General features: G+C 39.3%; 1 protein-coding gene across 1 annotated transcript in view; it reads left to right on the forward strand.

Annotated features, from left to right (window-relative positions):
* HMCN1 (hemicentin 1) overlaps window positions 1–19,949 on the forward strand; it is a 240,065-nt gene that overhangs the window by 30,778 nt on the left and 189,338 nt on the right. Inside the window, exons 3-6 of the mRNA XM_087726175.1 lie at window positions 3,520–3,678; window positions 5,591–5,713; window positions 14,319–14,490; window positions 17,216–17,322. Coding sequence (XP_087582301.1) covers window positions 3,520–3,678; window positions 5,591–5,713; window positions 14,319–14,490; window positions 17,216–17,322 — 561 coding nt within the window. The remainder of the gene's footprint in view (window positions 1–3,519; window positions 3,679–5,590; window positions 5,714–14,318; window positions 14,491–17,215; window positions 17,323–19,949) is intronic.

The raw sequence follows: 19,949 nt of genomic DNA on the forward strand, positions 1-19,949 counted from the left end.
CTAACTGCTATTGCTATAACTGGGGATTGTAATCTGGTAGCAGGCCTTAGACACCTCAACACCTCCAGAATGACAACCAGATTCAGGCTGAAGGTGTCCTTGATTTACCCAGGTAATGAAAGGAGAATATATTTTCCTTCTTTTGGCTTTATTTCTGTAAAGATATTTAAGGGCAGAAATAAAAAATGGTGGCAGAAAATCTCAGTTGTAAGCAATGACTGTGCATCAACCCAAGGTTGAGTTTGGGAGATCTAAAGGTAAAGCAATCTTTTCTACTTTGCTGTTGGCCTTGTTGGATGTGACTAATTGGAACTGAAGACAGAACATCTGGTAAATATCAAATTGAATATTTAGGTTGCCAAATTTTAATCTAGAAGATTTCTTTTGAATCATGTGTTTAAGTGGTGTACATGAAAAATAGACTGTTATTGTTAATCATTTTGTTTCTAAAATGGGAATCACAGGACAAACCAAGACTAGCTTTAAGAAGATGAGGCTTTTTAGGAATAAAATATAACATACACAACATTGATGGTCAAGATAATATGGTAATTTATCAAAGGAATGTTTTCTTATAGCAGCAGGAAAAAATAATAGGGCTTATATTAATTTTCCCCCAGAGACAGAGAACCATTGCCAATTCACATGAATCATAAAAATATTTCCTTTTAAAACATTCTTCCACCATGTTCATTCTAGCTGCTAGTTGTTGTTTTTTTGCGCTTGTCTTTCTATTGGAAAAATCAGAAGCTATATTTTGAAGTATTGGTGCTTCCAAACAAAGTAATGAATCAAGTTGTCATATATTAAATTTAGCTAATGAGCAGTTTTTTTTATTGATTTCTTAGTTGTGCTTTCTTCAGTTGATCTTCCTGATAGGCTACTGGTAGTTTTGAAAGCAATTAAAACTAGAAAATTGAGTGTAGTTGTAGCAGAAAAACGAGACAAGACCAGCTCTTTGTCAGAGGGAAAGGTTTATTTGCGCAAAGGTTCAGTAGCGATTGGTCAAGCAAAATCTGAACCCCGAAGGGCAGTTGTTTACAGTCTTTTATACTCTTAGACAACTTATTGATCATCCCAAAGTACCTGGCCTTCCTGTGTCACGTAGACCTCATACCAGTGGTGGGTTTCAAAAATTGTACTCTGTGGGTGTGGCCTCCTTTGTGGGAGTGGCTTGCCACCCATGTGACCAGATGGGGGTGGCTTGCCGCTCATGTGACCGGATACAAAGATGCCGACGACACTTGTCAGAACCACCTTAAATTACCTCACACACAGCACTGGCATGCATAAGAATAGGATGTAAACTTGTTCTTTAAAAGGCAACTTTGGTTTGCGTTAAAACAACTTCAAGACACGCAATGTTCCGATTGCGCCACAAATGCAGTAGTCATCCTTACCTTTCACAGAGGCACTGAGTTTTATAAATAGGAGCATGATAGTGTAGAATAATCATATCCAAGGACCAGTGGTGGGTTTCAAAAAAGTTTGGAACCTCTTCTGTAGGTGTGGCCTGCTTTCCGGGTCCACTGGTGGAATCTCTTCTAACCGGTTCGGTAGATTTGACGAACCGGTTCTACCGAATAGGTGCGAACTGGTAGGAACCCATTTCTGCCTCGTACACAATCTCCCAAAACAGAGACATGACATTTATTACTGATTTACCTCCCCCCAGGGGGTATTGTTACCAATATCCTGTTTCATTTGTTTTAGTTAGGTGAAGCAAACAGAACAACTAATCTTAAAAGGCAATCATTCCTTTTTCCCATTCCACATGGTAAAGAAACTTTAATACTCAAATAATCTGTCTAGTTATCAAATTCTCTTTTATAGTAGTAACTTGCAAAAATACTGTTTCATCAACAATAGCAATAGCAGTAGACTTATATACCGCTTCATAGGGCTTTCAGCCCTCTCTAAGCAGTTTACAGAGTCAGCATATCGCCCCCAACAACAATCCGGGTCCTCATTTTACCCACCTCGGAAGGATGGAAGGCTGAGTCAACCCTGAGCCGGTGAGATTTGAACAGCCGAACTGCTGAACTGCAGTCAGCTGAAGTAGCCTGCAGTGCTGCATTTAACCACTGCGCCACCTCGGCTCTAGCAGCTTTAGAAGTATCTAAAAATCTTGTGGTGTTAACTATAGAACGATAGGAAATGTATTAAGGAATAAATAGGAACTTGATAATCATATTTTTATACTGTATCCCTGGTAGCAGTAACTCAATTCTGGATGGGGGAGGGATATTTTGAATTATTTTAAAAACTGTATGTGCAACACCTATGTTCAAATGTTGGATAACTGAGGAATTAACAATGTAGGGGTTTAAACAGAATTATGGGTATCATTTTATCAGGACTGAAAACATTAGAAAGTAGTTACAGATTTGTTTCCATAATTATAATTATGGCGCATCAAATAAAGGTTATATCGTTCCTTCTTCCCTCTTTGTTGCAAAACAGTGCCCCTCCCCATTTATTTTCCTGCTAGTTCTACTGAAAAGGCATTGGGTACACCGATGGAAAGAAAAATTAAATGAAATTGGGAGGACCACCAAGTAATGTAAGGGCAAAAGCGCTGAGGTGGCACAGTGGTTAAATGCAGCACTGCAGGCTACTTCAGCTGACTGCAGTTCTGCAGTTCGGCTGTTCAAATCTCACCGGCTCAGGGTTGACTCAGCCTTCCATCCTTCCGAGGTGGGTAAAATGAGGACCCGGATTGTTGTTGGGGGCAATATGCTGACTCTGTAAACCGCTTAGAGAGGGCTGAAAGCCCTTTCAAGCAGTATATAAGTCTAACTGCTATTGCTACTGCTATAATTCTCCAACAGCTTCTCCTCATGCTTCACCTGACATCTTTTTGAAAGGCAGATTGACTTCTAGAGAAACTTTTCAGAACATGTGGGTGAGAAAGTTTAGCACTAGTTTTGTTCAGTTAACTTATATTTTAGTATAATGTAAAATTTACAAATAACACTTGCTGTCTCAGGCAGGGGTGGGTTTCTCGCCCCGTTCCAACCGGTTCGGTTGGAACGGGGCCGGCGGCGTCCTCGTGCACGCGCGCAGTGCACGCATGCGTACTAGCGTCTGTGCAATGCTCCAGCTGCTCCTGGAGGATCGCGCAGGCGCTGTATGCGTCCTGCGCATGCGTGGAAGCGCAGAACTTGTCAAAACCAGGTAAGGAGCACAGGCGGGCGGGTGGGCCCTTTGCCATTCCCGGAAGTTACTTCCGGGTTCGCCGACCAACCAGTTCACAGGGACCGCCGCGAACCGGTTGAAACCCACCCCTGGTCTCAGGGATGCATTGTTCTAAGCCAGCATCTTTGTTATTTGGTGTAGATTTGAGGTGAAGTGAGAACCTGGAAAACCTGCCTTAAACAATTGGGGTTTTCACACTTAAAATCCTACACCCATGATACGCAGTAGGCTTAGTGAATATGGAATTTTGTAACTCTTTTTTTTAATTTTTCAGACTGATTCTGATTTAGGTCTCCCTGCTCTTTTCCCTGTTTTCCATAGGGAGGTGGTGATTGTCCAGAGATGAGCATTGGCGCCATCAAAATTGCTCTAGAAATTTCTCTTCCTGGTTCATTCATCTATGTATTTACTGATGCACGGTCCAAAGATTATAAACTGACTCATGAGGTCTTGCAGCTGATTCAGCAGAAGCAGTCCCAGGTATCGAACCCTCTTATAATACTCCCTGTTCCAAATCACATTGCAACTGTTCTATAAAGTGTGTATTCTGTGCAAAAGCTAGACAGTGCTATGGTGTTCTGTTCAGAAATGAATCTTAGTATACGAGGCTGATTTTGTTATTGTGTAAATATTATTTGCTGATTATATCTTCGTTGCAAGCTGTTTAAAGGCAGAATGGTTGAAATGGCATAAAGCATTCATTCATTCATTCATTCATTCATTCATTCACTGGAGATTTCTGTCTAATATATCGATCCTCAATTGCGAGGTAAATCAATGGTATAGCTAATTCCAATTAATGGTTGAAATGGCATAAAGCATTCATTCATTCATTCATTCATTCATTCATTCATTCATTCATTCATTCATTCATTCACTGGAGATTTCTGTCTAATATGTTGATCCTCAATTGCGAGGTAAATCAATGGTATAGCTAATTGCAATTAATGGTTGAAATGGCATAAAGCATTCATTCATTCATTCAGTCAGTCTTTCATTCATTCGTTCGTTTGTTCGTTCATTCATTCATTCATTCATTCATTCATTCATTCATTCATTCATTCATTCACTGGAGATTTCTGTCTAATATATCTATCCTCAATTGCGAGGTAAATCAATGGTATAGCTAATTGCAATTAATGGTTGAAATGGCATAAAGCATTCATTCATTCATTCATTCATTCATTCATTCATTCATTCATTCATTCATTCATTCATTCACTGGAGATTTCTGTCTAATATATCTATCCTCAATTGCGAGGTAAATCAATGGTATAGCTAATTGCAATTAATGGTTGAAATGGCATAAAGCATTCATTCATTCATTCATTCACTGGAGATTTCTGTCTAATATATCGATCCTCAATTGCGAGGTAAATCAATGGTATAGCTAATTGCAATTAATGGTTGAAATGGCATAAAGCATTCATTCATTCATTCATTCATTCATTCATTCATTCATTCATTCATTCACTGGAGATTTCTGTCTAATATATCTATCCTCAATTGCGAGGTAAATCAATGGTATAGCTAATTCCAATGAATAATAATGAGGCTCAAACAATATTAATTGACGATTTTCTACCATATCTGATACATCTTACAATTTCTATGTTTCCACTTGCTACGGTTCCATTCATGGGATTAAAGAAAATATTTGCTTTCCCCCTGATATTTATTTATCAAATTTATGCAGACAAAATACCCTCACCTGTGCCAAGAGTGTAAGTCACAGCTTGGCAGACCATAAGACTGGAAGAAGTTAAAATAACAATTGGATGGGGGGCAACTATCTCTATCTATCTCTATCTCTATCTCTATCTCTATCTCTATCTCTATCTCTATCTCTATCTCTATCTCTATCTCTATCTCTATCTCTATCATCTATCATCTATCTATCTATCTATCTATCTATCTATCTATCTATCTATCTATCTATCTATCTATCTATATAACAGAAAAGTATAAATATATAGCCATCGTGCTGCAACTTTTAACCTGTTTATTTAAATAGACCTTTAGTCTTGCAATTCCAGCAGTTATTTAGTTAAACAAATTAAAATAAAAGCAAACATTTTTCTAGATGAGATGAGTGGCATATAAGTTAAACAACAAACAAACAAACAAGACTAATTAAAATGTGTAATTGCATAACATCTAACATTCATATTTAACATTTGACATATTTCATATGACCTGCCATTTTTCATTGTTATGAAATGAATGGCTAATCGTTTTGAAATTGCAGGTGTTTATACTTTTTTATCTCTTTAATATTATAGTTCATAGTTTTCTTCAGCTAACTGATGTCTGATTATCTCATTTTCTCATTCATTTTCATATGAAGACTATTTAAATAATAATTATTTTTTTAAAAAAAAATCCCATTCAGGTTGTATTTGTTCTAACCGGAGACTGTGATGATAGAGGACATATTGGTTACAAAGTCTATGAAGAGATTGCTTCAACAAGTTCGGGTCAAGTTTTTCACTTGGATAAAAAGCAAGTTAACGAGGTATGATGGGAGCTTCTCTTCGTGATAATCTAATCGTGTTTTTTAAAATGGAATATGAGACATTTAGTTTCCTGAATTTTGCATGTGTGTATAAGAGCGAGAGAAAGAGGGAGGGAGGAAGGGAGGGAGGGAGAGAGAGAGAGACGGAGAGAGAGGGAATGAATTTGTGAATTAATTATGCTTGGAGATAAAACTAAAATCCAGGATGTTATATTTATTTATTTACTTGTAAATCTGTTCTATTCTGTTTCTGCATGTGTATGAAAATCTGGAAGGGCAAAGTATTTAAATAACAATTTTAAATACACATTTTAAAATGCACATTTTAGAAGCATGTTTGATATATTTGAGAGTTCTTTCCAAACATTCAAAGCTATGCAAATTCAAGAGAATAATTTCCTTTTCATTAGCATATGGATTTGGGAGGTGCAAATCAAATCAGCTTGCAGTAGAATTTACCAAAATCAAATAATCAAGGAGCTCTTTTTAGATAATTACTCAAGGCCTCTTCATGATGGAAGGGAAATGTGAATCTAAGTGTTTCTGGCCTTCTAAAAAATCCTAATTGCTAGAAAATACTGTTTTATTTTTCATGGGAGATTGAAGCTTGCATCTGTGGCAGGTATATGACAGATCTAAAAAATTCTTAGTTTCTTATTTCTGTATGGGGTAGTGGTTAGATGTAGGACTATGCAAAGGGAGATCCAAAGGGAGTGCGTTCCTGATGTCAGCAGTGAGTTGTTCCTGGATGCCTGGCACTGAAGAGCTAATAGGCGTCAGGAACAGTTGCACAGTTACAGGAGGTAATTGCACTCAGCTGGTGGTCATTAGGCTCCTCTCCAGACTATAAAAGGACTGCTTGTACACATGCCCCTCTTGCAGAAGTCAACGCAGGAACTAATGTTGGAGAACATTATTGTGAGCCTGGCAGGCTGGATTGCTGCCAAGCCTTATCTGTGCTGGATTGCTGCCCAAGCTTGTCTGTGCCGGTTTGCTGCCAAGGACCTGTCTGTCTGTTAATTAAATGCCGTAACTTATCTTCGGCTCGGAGTGTGTGTTGGTGTGGGATGAAGGGGGTCATAACAGTTGACTATACAACCAACCATAGTAATATAAAAAACAATAGCACCATAAATCTCCCATATTAACCTCAGCTTGGGACCAGAGCCAGATCTGAAGAGCTTTCCAGAACCTCAGGAGAGTGGGCGCCACCACTCTTGAGTAGGCCAACCACCACTTTCCTCAAGACTAGCGGGACTAATCCTTCTCTCAAAGAGGATAATACAATACCAGCGCATGGGCCTACCTCTTGATTATCTCCCGGGTTTCCTTAACAACCCAAGAAGGATCCTGATCTCACAGACAGGTGGACAAACTAACAGACTGGATGACCTCGTCCACTTCCTTGGGCATCATAGAATTGAACTCAGTCCAGATAACCACACAAGACTATAATTCAGGCAATTCACTTATACTTGCCTAGTGAAGCTTATTCTCAGACGTATAGAAAGCCATTTTTAAACATTTTAGCCTTGAGCACACAAAACAATATTTGGCAGTCTCTTATATCGGTAGAGAGCCAATTCATAAGCAGAGACACAGCAACAACCCAACATGGTAATATTGGAATGACATTGTTTTTCCATTATAACAGAATAATATTTTTTGCTTATATCCCAAGCTTGGCTTATCTTATTCTGGCATGCAAATTTCATGTTATGATTATACAGGAACAGATTTTCACATGCTTTCAGTACATGGATTTAAGTTAGCCCAACTCCTTGGCTTTGGTATACTTGACTTCTTCCAGCCACAAAAGCGGGTCACAAGAGAAAATTTTGACAACATCTGGATTCATCTTGGGAGTTAATTTTATTTTAATTCATGCCAATTTCCACTTGAGACCCTGAGGCTGTCAACCATTAGTCACTGGACCCCATGTAGTCTATGACAAAATCACTTAGCCTAAGACTCTGACTTTCTGCTTGGAAAGAGGCCAAACCTAATGCAACATTCGAAATGGCATTTTCTGAAGAATAAACATTTTATGGTATATATTTTCCTGGAATAGAGTAATTTTTTTTCACAATTATCCAATGAAAAGAAATAGAAATAAAGCCAGAGATAGTACAGGTAGATTAGGGAGCACAGAAGCACTGGCAACAGATGACAATTAAATATTTTAACTAGCAGTAAATCTTTAAAGTTTTAGAATATGCAGAAGTGACTATGTTAAACAATGGTGAATGGCATTAATCAGTCGACAGTTAATACAATATTCTCTTAAGTGGAATCAGAACGAATGACCTTAATTACACTCAAATAGAGTCAAACCTTTTTACTAATTTTTATTGGATTGTTTCATGTACAGCTTCTTTTAAAACTGTAGATAGCAGAATAACAATTATTTGGGTACCTGTAAGTCTAATAGGCAATAGCCTATTTCCTCTGCATCAGTGGTGGGATTCAGCCAGTTCGCACCTATTCGGGAGAACCGGTTGGTAACTTTCTAAGTAGTTCAGAGAACCGGTTGTTGGAAGAAATCTCCTTTTGTTTTTTTCCACTTTACTGGGCTAATCCTGTAAGGAAGGCAGGAAGGAAACATTCTAGTGTTGTTTCTAGCCTAATCTTTATTGACCTGCTTACAGAAACTGCCTCTCTGGTTAACCCTTATTACATTGTAACAGCTAAGGCGAAGCATCCATCGACCTGAGTGACCTTGAGTTGGCCATGCCCACCCAGTCACATGACCACCGAGCCCCACCTACCCAGATAGTCATTAGGGCAGAGAACCGATTGTTAAATTATTTGAATCCCACCACTGCTCTGCATTTTCAATATTCCCTGACAATGTAATATAGTGTAGTAACATACAGTATGAAACAAATGCTATATATAAGCTGATAATTTTGGACTCTGATTTTCTAGTGATTAAGACAATTCCAAAGTGGATAATTCTGTTAAGTTTATACATTATGACTGATTGAGCAATCCAATTATATTCAATCTCAAGATAAAGAAGGAATGAAAAATAAAATGAGAAATAAAGAAAAAATGAGCTTGATCAGAATGTGGCAAGATCAGGGGGGGGGGGAGATTTGGAGGCTAACTTTCTCAATGGATGCAAGTTGAAGAGTCTTGGGGATATTTTTAGACTAAAGTTATGTTGTATTTTTAGGCTAAAGTTGCGATGTACAGATGTTTCTTTTAAAGCACAGCATCATTTTTATGAGTATAATTTGGGAATGATTGAATGGGTTCTGAGGATCTGCTTATTCTGAATAATTGCATTTGCGACTAAGCAAAGTTTCACTACAGATTTGGATTTCCTACATTCAAATATCTACCAAAACATAGTAAAAGTGTGTTAAAAATACAATAATTTTGTACCTCTTTTGAGGACTTTCAGGTTCCACATGGGTATAGACAATAACCATTTTGCAAGCACTCATGACTGAATTTGCAGAATCAAAAAGACACATGTTCTTAATTCGGATAATTTGAACCATTTGCCATAACTGTAAACATTCTCTTGTGTATACAATATTCCATCAGCTGTCTGTGGTATTCTTCAAAAAAAAAAATGTAAATATATTTTTTTCCCCAAAGTGTTTGGAATTCTAGTCTGCGTAGTCAGAGTTTTGACAGCGTTATTATTGCATGCATACATTCTAGGTCAGGTTGATCGCGACATTCTGCATTGCCATTAGCTTTTCTGGTTGTAGAGCAGTATATCTGTCCAGTATATATTCTGTATCAGTATTCATGAAAGTGTAATGTTTGTTACAACAAATTGTTGTTAAATAAATTTCAACCACGAATGTATATAGCTTGTCTTTTAACAGGAACAGTGGTGGGTTTCAAAAAAATTTGGAACCTCTTCTGTAGGTGTGGCCTGCTTTCTGAGTCCACCGGTGGAACCTCTTCTATAGCAATAGCAATAGCAGTTAGACTTATATACCGCTTCATAGGACTTTCAGCCCTCTCTAAGCGGTTTACAGAGTCAGCATATCGCCCCCAACAACAATCCGGGTCCTCATTTTACCCACCTCGGAAGGATGGAAAGCTGCGTCAACCCTGAGCCGGTGAGATTTGAACAGCCGAACTGCAGAACTGCAGTCAGCTGAAGTAGCCTGCAGTGCTGCATTTAACCACTGCACCACCTTGGCTCTTCTAACCGGTTCGGTAGACTTGATGAACCGGTTCTACCGAACCGGTGCGAACCGGTAGGAACTCACCTCTGAACAGGAAGCATATCAATGTGCATAAGTGGGGAAGTGGGTATTATAAATATATCTGGAGTATTACAAGAAGACAAGAAGAAAACTCTGTAATTTCACAACATATGGACAAACTTAACCATAATTTCAACTGGGAAACTGTGACCATCCTGGACCAAGCCAAGTGCGATATCACTAGGGAATTTCTAGAAGCCTGGCACTCTGACGAATCAGCCATCACCAGACTCATAGACATAAACAATCTCTACATACTATGCAAAAGAGATCATCAATGAGCCAAAGGGGGAAACAGAAAGACCAAAAACACCCCGTCATCAGCAATCAGCACCCAGATGAGCATGGATTAACTTCAAGATTAACACCAGACCAACAATCAAGAAGTAAACAATAACCTAATCAAGGAACCGCCAAACAAGCTGACAGTAATACAGACCAACTAAGAAAAGTTCAAGACCACCCTCATCAACAATGACAGGGCAAGCCATTAGAAGAAACCGAGAGCAAACCTCACTCCTTACTAGCACTGATATTACTTAGTTTAGGTAATAAGACATCTGCAAGAAAACAAGCAAGCTCAGAGCACATCAAGGATACATCATATTATCTGGAAGCTGCTTGATTAGCAATAGCAAAAGCAGTTAGACTTATATACCGCTTCATAGGGCTTTCAGCCCTCCCTAAGCGGTTTACAGAGTCAGCATATCGCCCCCACAGTCTGGGTCCTCATTTCACCCACCTCGGAAGGATGGAAGGCTGAGTCAACCTTGAGCCGGGGAGATTAGAACCGCTGAACTGCAGATAACAGTCAGCTGAAGTAGCCTGCAGTACTGCTTTCGAACTGCTAGGTTGGCAGAAGCTGGGACAAGTAATGGGAGCTCACTCCATTATATGGCGCCAGGGATTCAAACCGCTGAACTGCTGACCTTTCTGATTGACAAGCTCAGTGTCTTAGCCACTGAGCCACCGCATCCCTTTGATTGCATGTTATGCTGTTGAAATAAACTCTGTCTCTGTTTTAAGCAACTTGTCTTATATGTTCTATGGCAGGGTGTCAAACTCATGTCATCAGGGTGCCGTCACATGACGTATCAGGACTTTCCCCCCTTCGCTAAACCGGGTGGGGGCAGGGCCAGCATGTGATCCATGCGGCCCACGGCCCACGAGTTTGACACCCCTGTTCTATGGGAAAAGATCTAGATTCAAAGCCAGGATTTTCTTCCAACTTCTGCCTTCACACTTTTGACGACTTAATTGAATACGCCAAAACTGAATGCAAGTTTAGGATGGCACCCCATCAAAATAAAGCAATATATTTAAATAAAACATTGTTTGACTGCATCTACATATTTTTTTTGCTTTGTGTCCCAGTCCTTTAGATTTAGGAATAAAAGTTAAATATTTTCCATTAGAATAGAAAAGAAAAAAAGCAAACAGCAGTTATGATTGTGACTTGATTCATTGCTGCTGATGTTGACTGATTTACCAACTGGCTATAAAAATCCTTAAGTTTGTCGGATGAAATGTGTTCTCTTGTGTTGCTAATATAAATGCATTCTTATTTCTGCCCTGCACTCTTTAATTCTGTACATTGAATGTACTGTAAATGTGTGGCACGATATAACCGCGAACGTCAAAAGCGTGCCGACAAAACCGCAGCGCTAAAACCGCGATGTCAAAAGCGCGCCAACAACAGTGCGCCGACAACAGCGCGCCGACAGAAGCGCGATTTAAGTTAAGGTAAGGTTTAGGGTTAGGTTTAGGGTTAGGTTTAGGGTTAGGTTTAGGGTTAGGTTTAGGGTTTGGTTTAGGGTTAGGTTTAGGGTTATGTTACAGCGCACTTCTATCAGCACGCTGTTGTCGGCGCGCTTCAGCGCTCATTCGTCTCCGCGGTTTTGACGGCGCGGTTTTGTCACCGCGGTTTAGTCACACGCGCTTTTGTCGTACGCGCATTTGTGGTGGAACCCTGTAAATGCAGCCTATTTATGAGAGTGGGGGGGGGAATCTACAAAACTTGTCACAGACTTTTAAATTGAAAGCATATGTCAAATTACATTCAAATGTCATAATTTTGTATTGCATATTTGTCTAAGCAATAATTGACCACAGACCCCTTAAATTTTAGGCTTTCGGTCTTGTTTTTCATTAAAATTCCCTTCTCCAGCTCCATATTACCTCATTCCCTGCCTCGCTGCAGATTGAACATCACACAAATGCTTTCTGCATTTCCAAGAGCGAAGAATTGAATTGCTCTTTCCACTCTATTCTTCAGCCTATTATGCTTTTCCTAGTGCCTTTTTTTTGTAAAAACAAACAGTGATAGAAGCTTAATGAGAAAGCTCCATTTCACGACCAGCTTATTTGTCATTTTTAAGAGCAGCAACCGCTTGATGGAAGGAATTCACATTTTTTGGAGTCCGATCAGTTAACGTGATTTATGCAAGAATCCATGTTTCACATCGCCTGGAACATTAGCTTGAATCAATATGAGTCGCACTACTATTGGCTCTGAGTGCACTTCCTTTGCTTTGGATCTTAAAGTGGCAAAGTAAACTTGGACATATGGTATAATTGATTATAATGTTTCCTCTTTTAATAGCTTCTAGCAGCTTTGGAATATTGAGTTTTCCTGGACAGATTCTGTTAGTTTCAGTTTCTGAAATTCTGAAACACACACCAGTTTCTGAAATTGATTTGAGGTGTAAATCACCCATGTATTTTGTATGTCTGTGATTTCTGCTTGAACACTCAGGTTTTTATGCTAAAGAAGGGTAAGAAAAGGTTACACTAAGGTTTTATAAATGTAGATTTGCACTTATTTCCATGGTTGATTGGAAAAAAAAGAGACTGGCACTGCCTTATGAAGCAAATTGATTGAATGAGTGAATGAGTAAGTGATGAATGCATGAATATTTTCCTGGCTTTCTTCAAATATGTAATGTCATTTATTGGAACTTGTAATTCACCTCTAGGCTCTGCTCTTAATGGAACGCACAGAAGATCACCTTAGTTTTTAGTAAATTGCATTGTTACTATAGTCTCTCTCTCTCTCTCTCTCTCTCTCTCTCTCTCTCTCTCTCTCTCTCTCTCTCTCTCTCTCTCTCTCTCTCTATCTATCTATCTATCTATCTATCTATCTATCTATCTATCATCTCTATCTCTATCTCTCTATCTCTATCCCTATTCCCCCCCTCTATCTATCTATCTATCTATCTATCTATCTATCTATCTATCTATCTATCTATCTTTCTATCTATCTATCTATCTATCTATCTATCTATCTATCTATCTATCTATCTATCTATCTATCTATCATCTCTATATCTCTATCTCTATCTCTCTATCCCTACCCCCTTCTATCTATGTTTCTGTCTGTCTATCTGTCTATCTATCATCTATCTATCTATCTATCTATCTATCTATCTATCTATCTATCTATCTATCATCACTGTCTCTATCTCTCTATCTCTCTATCTCTCTATCTCTCTATCTCTCTATCTCTATCTATCTATCTATCTATCTATCTATCTATCTATCTATCATGTATCTATCTATCTATCTCTATCTCTATCTCTCTATCCCTATCCCTATCCCTCTCTCCCTCCCTCCCTCCCTCCCTCCCTATCTATCTATCTATCTATCTATCTATCTATCTATCTATCTATCTATCTATCTATCCCTATCCCCCCCCCCTCTCTCTCACACACACACACCAATCTACACCACAGAAAATAGAAACACTGAATTATTTTGTAGGACATACCAAATAACGGTTATCTTATATAACTCAAGTTTCTAGCAAGCATCCTACTTTTAGCCATATATATCTAATAAAACAATGCAGAGTGCTAGGGTATCCATAGAGTATGTTTAAACAAAAAGGGCAGAATTTTGAGCACACCATCGCAAACATTGTTTTGACTTTTTGATAAAATCGCACTTTCTGAAAAACTCCTGCAACATACACTGCAACCACAAGAGTGCCAAGGTAACACATCTCTGCAAGACTTTCAAGTAGCCCTACCATTCTTCAGAACTGTAAAAAACACATTTTTGAAACTACGGTAATTCCAATGATGGTGGCTCTCTATTATTTCATAATAATAGACTTTATGCAAGATAATTGTGTTTACTTAAATGTTAAAAACTCAGAAAAACCTTTGATGGACTTAAATCTGGATCTCCCTGGTTTTATTTTACTATACAATCCTGGCTCTCTTTTTTTTTTGACCCATGGGGCATGTATGTTGAAGCTAGCTGTTGGATGAATGTTGAAGAGTTCATTCGTGGTACAAAAGAATCCTTATTTGGCATGCATCTAATATATTTGATTATGGAATAAGTTCTGGATCTATTTATTTTTCCAGGTATTGAAATGGGTAGAAGAAGCAGTGCAAGCCTCCAAAGTTCATCTATTGTCTATAGACCGTTTGACTTCAGGAAGAAGCTTTTGGCAGATCCCTTTTGATCCTAGCCTGAAAGAAGTTACTGTGTCCCTAAGTGGCCCTTCTCCAGACATTGAAATTCATAACCCTTTGGGTGAGACATTAGTCTATTTCTTTTTATGATGGTTTATGAAGTATATTTGATTGGCCTTTACCATTGGATGGGTCTGACTCAACTTCTTGAAGCATTTTATGGGATGGGACTTAAGGAGTGTCATCTTCTTCTTTGCAAATATATCTCTCCTACTTTAAAAAAACATCCCTGAGATTAAAGCATAAGAACATAAGAATGGTAGGATACCAGAATGGCAAATCCAAAATTAATGAAGACTAGAACATTGGAAGGGAGATCAAGGATCTTTAAAAGTAGAAATGACAGTAAAGTGGGCAAGCATTCTCAATGGTTTAAATATGACTTGGACATGTTTTAGGCATTTTGAGTTTTCTAAGATAGGTAACTGTTCTGACCCCCTCCTCCATCCAGTAATGAATGCCAAGACAAGCTTAACTGGAATGTACTTTATTAGCTGAAAGCCAACCATAACAAACAGATAAGGACCTTGGCAGAAACTCAGATAAGCCTTGGCAGCAATCCAGCCTGCCAAGCTAGGTACAAAAGTTCTCCAACTTTTAGTCAATGGGTTGACTTCTGTAAGAGGGGTGTGTGCACAAGTAGCCTTTTTATAGTCTGGAGAGGAGACTAATGACCACCAGCTGAGTGCAATTACCTCCTGTACTTGCGCAACTGTTCCTGACGCCTATTAGCTTTTTGATGGCGTGCATCCAGGAACAACTCACTACTGGCGTCCGGATCACACTCCCTTGTCTCCTCCCCACTGGTCCAAGGCTCAGGTGCCTCCTGGTGACCAACCAGCCTCTCTGCACCCTGCTCGGAGTCGGAACCCTGTCCAGGGTCCTCCACATCCTCCAGAGCTGACTCATAGGGCCCCTCACTGTTGGAGTCTGATGGCAACTCCAACAGCTCCTGCTGGGCCACAACAGGTAACATTGGAATATCAGAAGAAGATTGGTGACTTCCTATCTCATTTTTCAATTGAAGACCACAAAAATGATTTTAGTGGTATTTATATTGAGTGCTCCTGTCTACCCAATTCATATAACTATTGACCAAGGGAATGATGTACTCATTTTTTTTCCATTGCCCATACAGAGTACATATTTCCTGCATTTGACAATCTGCTGGCAAATAATAATGTTAGCAAATTGCATTTCCTATAAATATTTGGATAATGAGAAATGACTGCTAGTAGGCTAAAGGATGAAAAAAAGAGGTTAGCCTTCAGTAAAACACAGACATATCTTAAATCTTACATAATGGAAGAGACATTCCAAAAAGCAATTTAGGATCTTATATGTTATCAAGCTGTTGTGGCCCAGCAGGAGCCATTGGAGCTGCCACCAGACCCCGACAGCGAGGGGCCCTATGAGTCGGCTCTGGAGGATGTGGAGGACCCTGGACAGGGTTCCAACTCTGAACAGGGCGCAGAGAAGCTGGTTGGCCACCAGGAGGCACCTGAGCCTTGGACCAGTGGGGAGGAGACAAGGGAGTATGATCCTGTTGTCAGCAGTGGGGAGGAGCCAAGGGAGTTGTTCCTAGATGCCCGTCACCGAAGACCTAATAGGCGTCAGGAACAGTTGCGCAGTTACAGGAGATAATTGCACTCAGCTGGTGGTCATTAGGCTCCTCTCCGGACTATAAAAGGACTGCTTGTGCACACACCACTTTTGCAGGAGTCAACGCAGGAACTAATGTTGGAGAACATTATTGTGAGCTTGGCAGGCTGGATTGCTGCCACGGCTTATCTGTGCTGGATTGCTGCCCAAGCTTGTCTGTGCCGGTTTGCTGCCAAGGACCTGTCTGTCTGTTAATTAAATGCCGTAACTTATCTTTGGCTCGGAGTGTGTGTTGGTGTGGGATGAGGGGGGGTCAGAACACAAGCATATGGCAAAATAGGGAAATAGGTAATGAAGAAACAGAGAAGAGTAATGATTCAGCAATCAACCATATTGCTCAGTTACAGAGTAGCAGTATTCTGCACAGTTGAAGCCTTTGCGAAATCTCCAATCTCCAATGAAGATCTAATTAGATATGATCTGAGGCATCTGGGACAGTTGAGTGAGTGCTAAAGAAGGCAAACCAACCAGTGCTGAAAGTGGACTTATTGTCCAGTGAGAAATTGGACCTGAACTACCCCCAATTAACACATTTCCCCTTTCAAAGGATCACAAATCTATCTAAAGTAGATGGTTTTCCTATAATGATCCCCAACCCCCATCCTGTTAGGAACCAGTCTGCATAAACTGGAGATGAATGGTGGTTGAGTCAGCAAAACGGAAACATTTCTCCTCCCAGTCTGTGGAAGAATTGTCTTCCATGAAACTGGTTCTTGGTTCTAAAAAAAAAAGTTGGGGACTGCTGTTTTCCCTAATTGCTAATCCTGGGATTAGCCCATTAATTATACCACTAATTTATCAGTCGTTTCTGCTTGCAGACTTTAATCCAATCCAGCAGTGACTCACTTGATTAAAATACAGACATAGCCACAGACAACTCTCTATACAAACTCACTGTTTTCTGAGAACATCCTTATTATAGCAATTTAACTTAATGCAAGTTAAATGCACTCCATATATGAATGGATGCACGATTCAAATGGGATATATATGTTGGTAACATAACCCTGTTTGGGGTAAAGCTGCAGAAAGGCAAAATTATTTCGTGTTGCATAGAACGTAGTCCAGATGTGAGAATTACTGAAATAACTAATAAAGATACTCATTCTTTGCCTGTGCTGTAGGTAAACTTGTGAAGAAAGGATCTGGCTTGAATGAATTACTAAATATTGAAAATTCTGCTAAAGTAGTAAACATAAAAGATCCAGGACCAGGAACATGGACTATTCAGGTAACCCTTTTTTTTAATTAAAAGTTTTAAAGAGTTTTACAATTATATACCTTCCCTCCCTCCCCCTCTACCCCACATCCCCTCCCCCCTCCCCCCCACAACCTCCCACAGCAAATACAGGGTATAAACATTTAGCAACTGTATACTAAAATTAACTAACTAACTTTAGTATCATCCCTCGCTTGTACTTTTAACTCCCCTTTTATAAAGCTAACTTTAGATAAGTTGTAACATTCCTTACTCATTCATTCATAAGTTAGCTGGAATTTCTTAGTCCCATATTTATTTTGAGTATAGTCAATCCATCTTCTCCACTCCAGTTTATATCTCTCATCTGAATGGTCCTTGAGATATGTTGATATTTTAGGCATCTCTGCTAGGTTTGTTACTTTTAACATCCATTCTTGAATAGTAGACAAGTCTTCCTTCTTCCAGTATTGCGCCACCAACAGTCTTGCTGTGGTTATTAAATGCAGAATCAAGTTAGTCTCTACAACTGTACAGTCTGTAATTATACCTATTCAGGTAACTTTAATGAAATAATACTGCAGTTTATTTTCCACTGCCTCAAGTTATAGAAAATGTATGTCAAAACGTACATTTTGTTTATCCTTAAGGTTCCAATTTAATAAGACAGACATGTTGGCATCATGCTATGGAATCCCAATTCTGGAAATGACATCAGAATCCCACCCAGTTAAAAGTTCATGATCTTGTCCCCCACACCCACAATTCATCACATGGTCCAATCTTCTTCTTCCATGCTGGCATCCACACCCATAATACTGTAGTTTATTTCCCACTACCTCAAGTTATAGAAAATGTATGTCAAAAAGTTTTATTTGTTTATTTATTTATTTCCCACCTTTCTTGTTACTGAAGGTAAAGGATTTATATGTAGAATTTTCAGGCTTATTGCTAAACATAGGTGGTTTTACAGAATTGCTATTCGAATCCATCCATTGCTCTGTTGCAAATGGTGGCTATCTTGATAAGTATCAAGATACTTAACTCCAGTTTTATTAGCTTGATTTTCATGGCCCAATAGGGTTGAAAGCAAGATATAGCTCTGAAAAGTGATGGCTATTTCACAGTTTACTTGCTTTCAGTACGCCAAGGGCATAAACAATAAAAAAAAATCAAATTAATTGTGTAATATATGCATTAGGCAAGAAGATTAAGATATTCATCTTAAGCAAACGAAGGAATTTTGATTCCATATTTTTTATATTTCTTCTTGATTCCATGCCTCTTTGGTTTCTCTGGACAAAGTAAAACATACATGTGGTCTGTCATCAACCAATGAAGTGAAATAAATGTCCAAAATATGTGCATTGAACATACCACTAATGTATGTTTTGCAAATGAGATATTCTCAGCTTTCTGCTGCTGTCAGTGCACCGTCCCCTCCAGAGGATAATTGCAGTTGGTGTTGATAATCCAAAAGTTTAGTGCAGGCATGTCAAACGTATTCCACACTTCACTGCTGTCTTTTCCTGTTAAAATACTTGGCTTCCCAACCCAATATTTATACACTGTAATTATATATAAATTGCAATGTTGCTGAGCTATGCCTCCCCGTCTCTACGTGCATTGTTCTCAAAACGAGAAACACCCCTTAAGAAACAGAGTCCACAGGATAATAAAATGTGTTTCTGAAGAATATTGAGCGAATTTAAGAAATGTATAAGTTGGATTTACCCAAAGTAATACAAATATAATTTAAGGAGCAGCTCCATTGGTGGTACTCATGTTACCCACTCATTGGAGGACAGGTAAATGAGTTGGTGGACTATTGTTGTTGGTCTTCAGTTGCTAAGTTGTGTCGTACTCTTTGCAACCACATGGACCATAATCAGGGCTGGATTTAGATGAAAAGAGGCCCTAGGCTATTCCACTTATGAGGCCCTTTCACCTCCCATTTTTAAGTTTGTAAATTACATGAGAGACAATAAAATACATCATTACTGTGATATATATCAATATATATCAATCTATATAGCTGGCCTCCCAACGGAGGGCGGCTCTGCTCTGCGGCAAAGGCAGCGAGGCCAGCCACCTCCCCTGCTGCATTCAGCTGCACGGCTCACCCCCCTCGCCCTCACCTGCCTGGCCGCTGGTGGGCTCCGCGTCGACGGGGCGGCTACTGGGAGCGGCCGCGCCTCTCGCCCAACCGCTGGTGCCGGGAACGTGGGCGGGCTCCCCAACTGCCGTGGTGCTGGAACGATCTTAACCAATACATTTTTATGTTTGTTTATTAGTCATATGCGTAGAATTTCTCCTTATTTTCGGTTCAGTGTTTTAGTGTTCACTCTTTTTAGAATAGTGTAATTTTAATTTTGGTAACAATTTGAATGTAGGCCCCTCTTGATCTTGAGGCCCTAGGCTGAAGCCTAGTTAGCCTATAGGAAAATCCGGCCCTGACCATAATATGCCAGGGGCCCCTGTTTCACTGTCTTTGGAGTTTGTTCAAGTTCATGTTCATTTACATCAATGGTACTCTCTAACCATCTCACCTTCTGCCATGTCCTACTCCTTTTGCATTCAGTTTTTCCCAACATCAAAATCTTTCCCAGTGAGTCCTTTCTTCTCATTTGGTGACCAAAGTCTTTGAGTTTCAGCTTTAG

Source organism: Thamnophis sirtalis, unplaced genomic scaffold, assembly GCF_051295495.1.
Source record: "Thamnophis sirtalis isolate CommonGarterSnake01/CBP01778 unplaced genomic scaffold, rThaSir2_p1.2 scaffold_12, whole genome shotgun sequence".
Taxonomy (NCBI): Eukaryota; Metazoa; Chordata; class Lepidosauria; order Squamata; family Natricidae; genus Thamnophis; species Thamnophis sirtalis.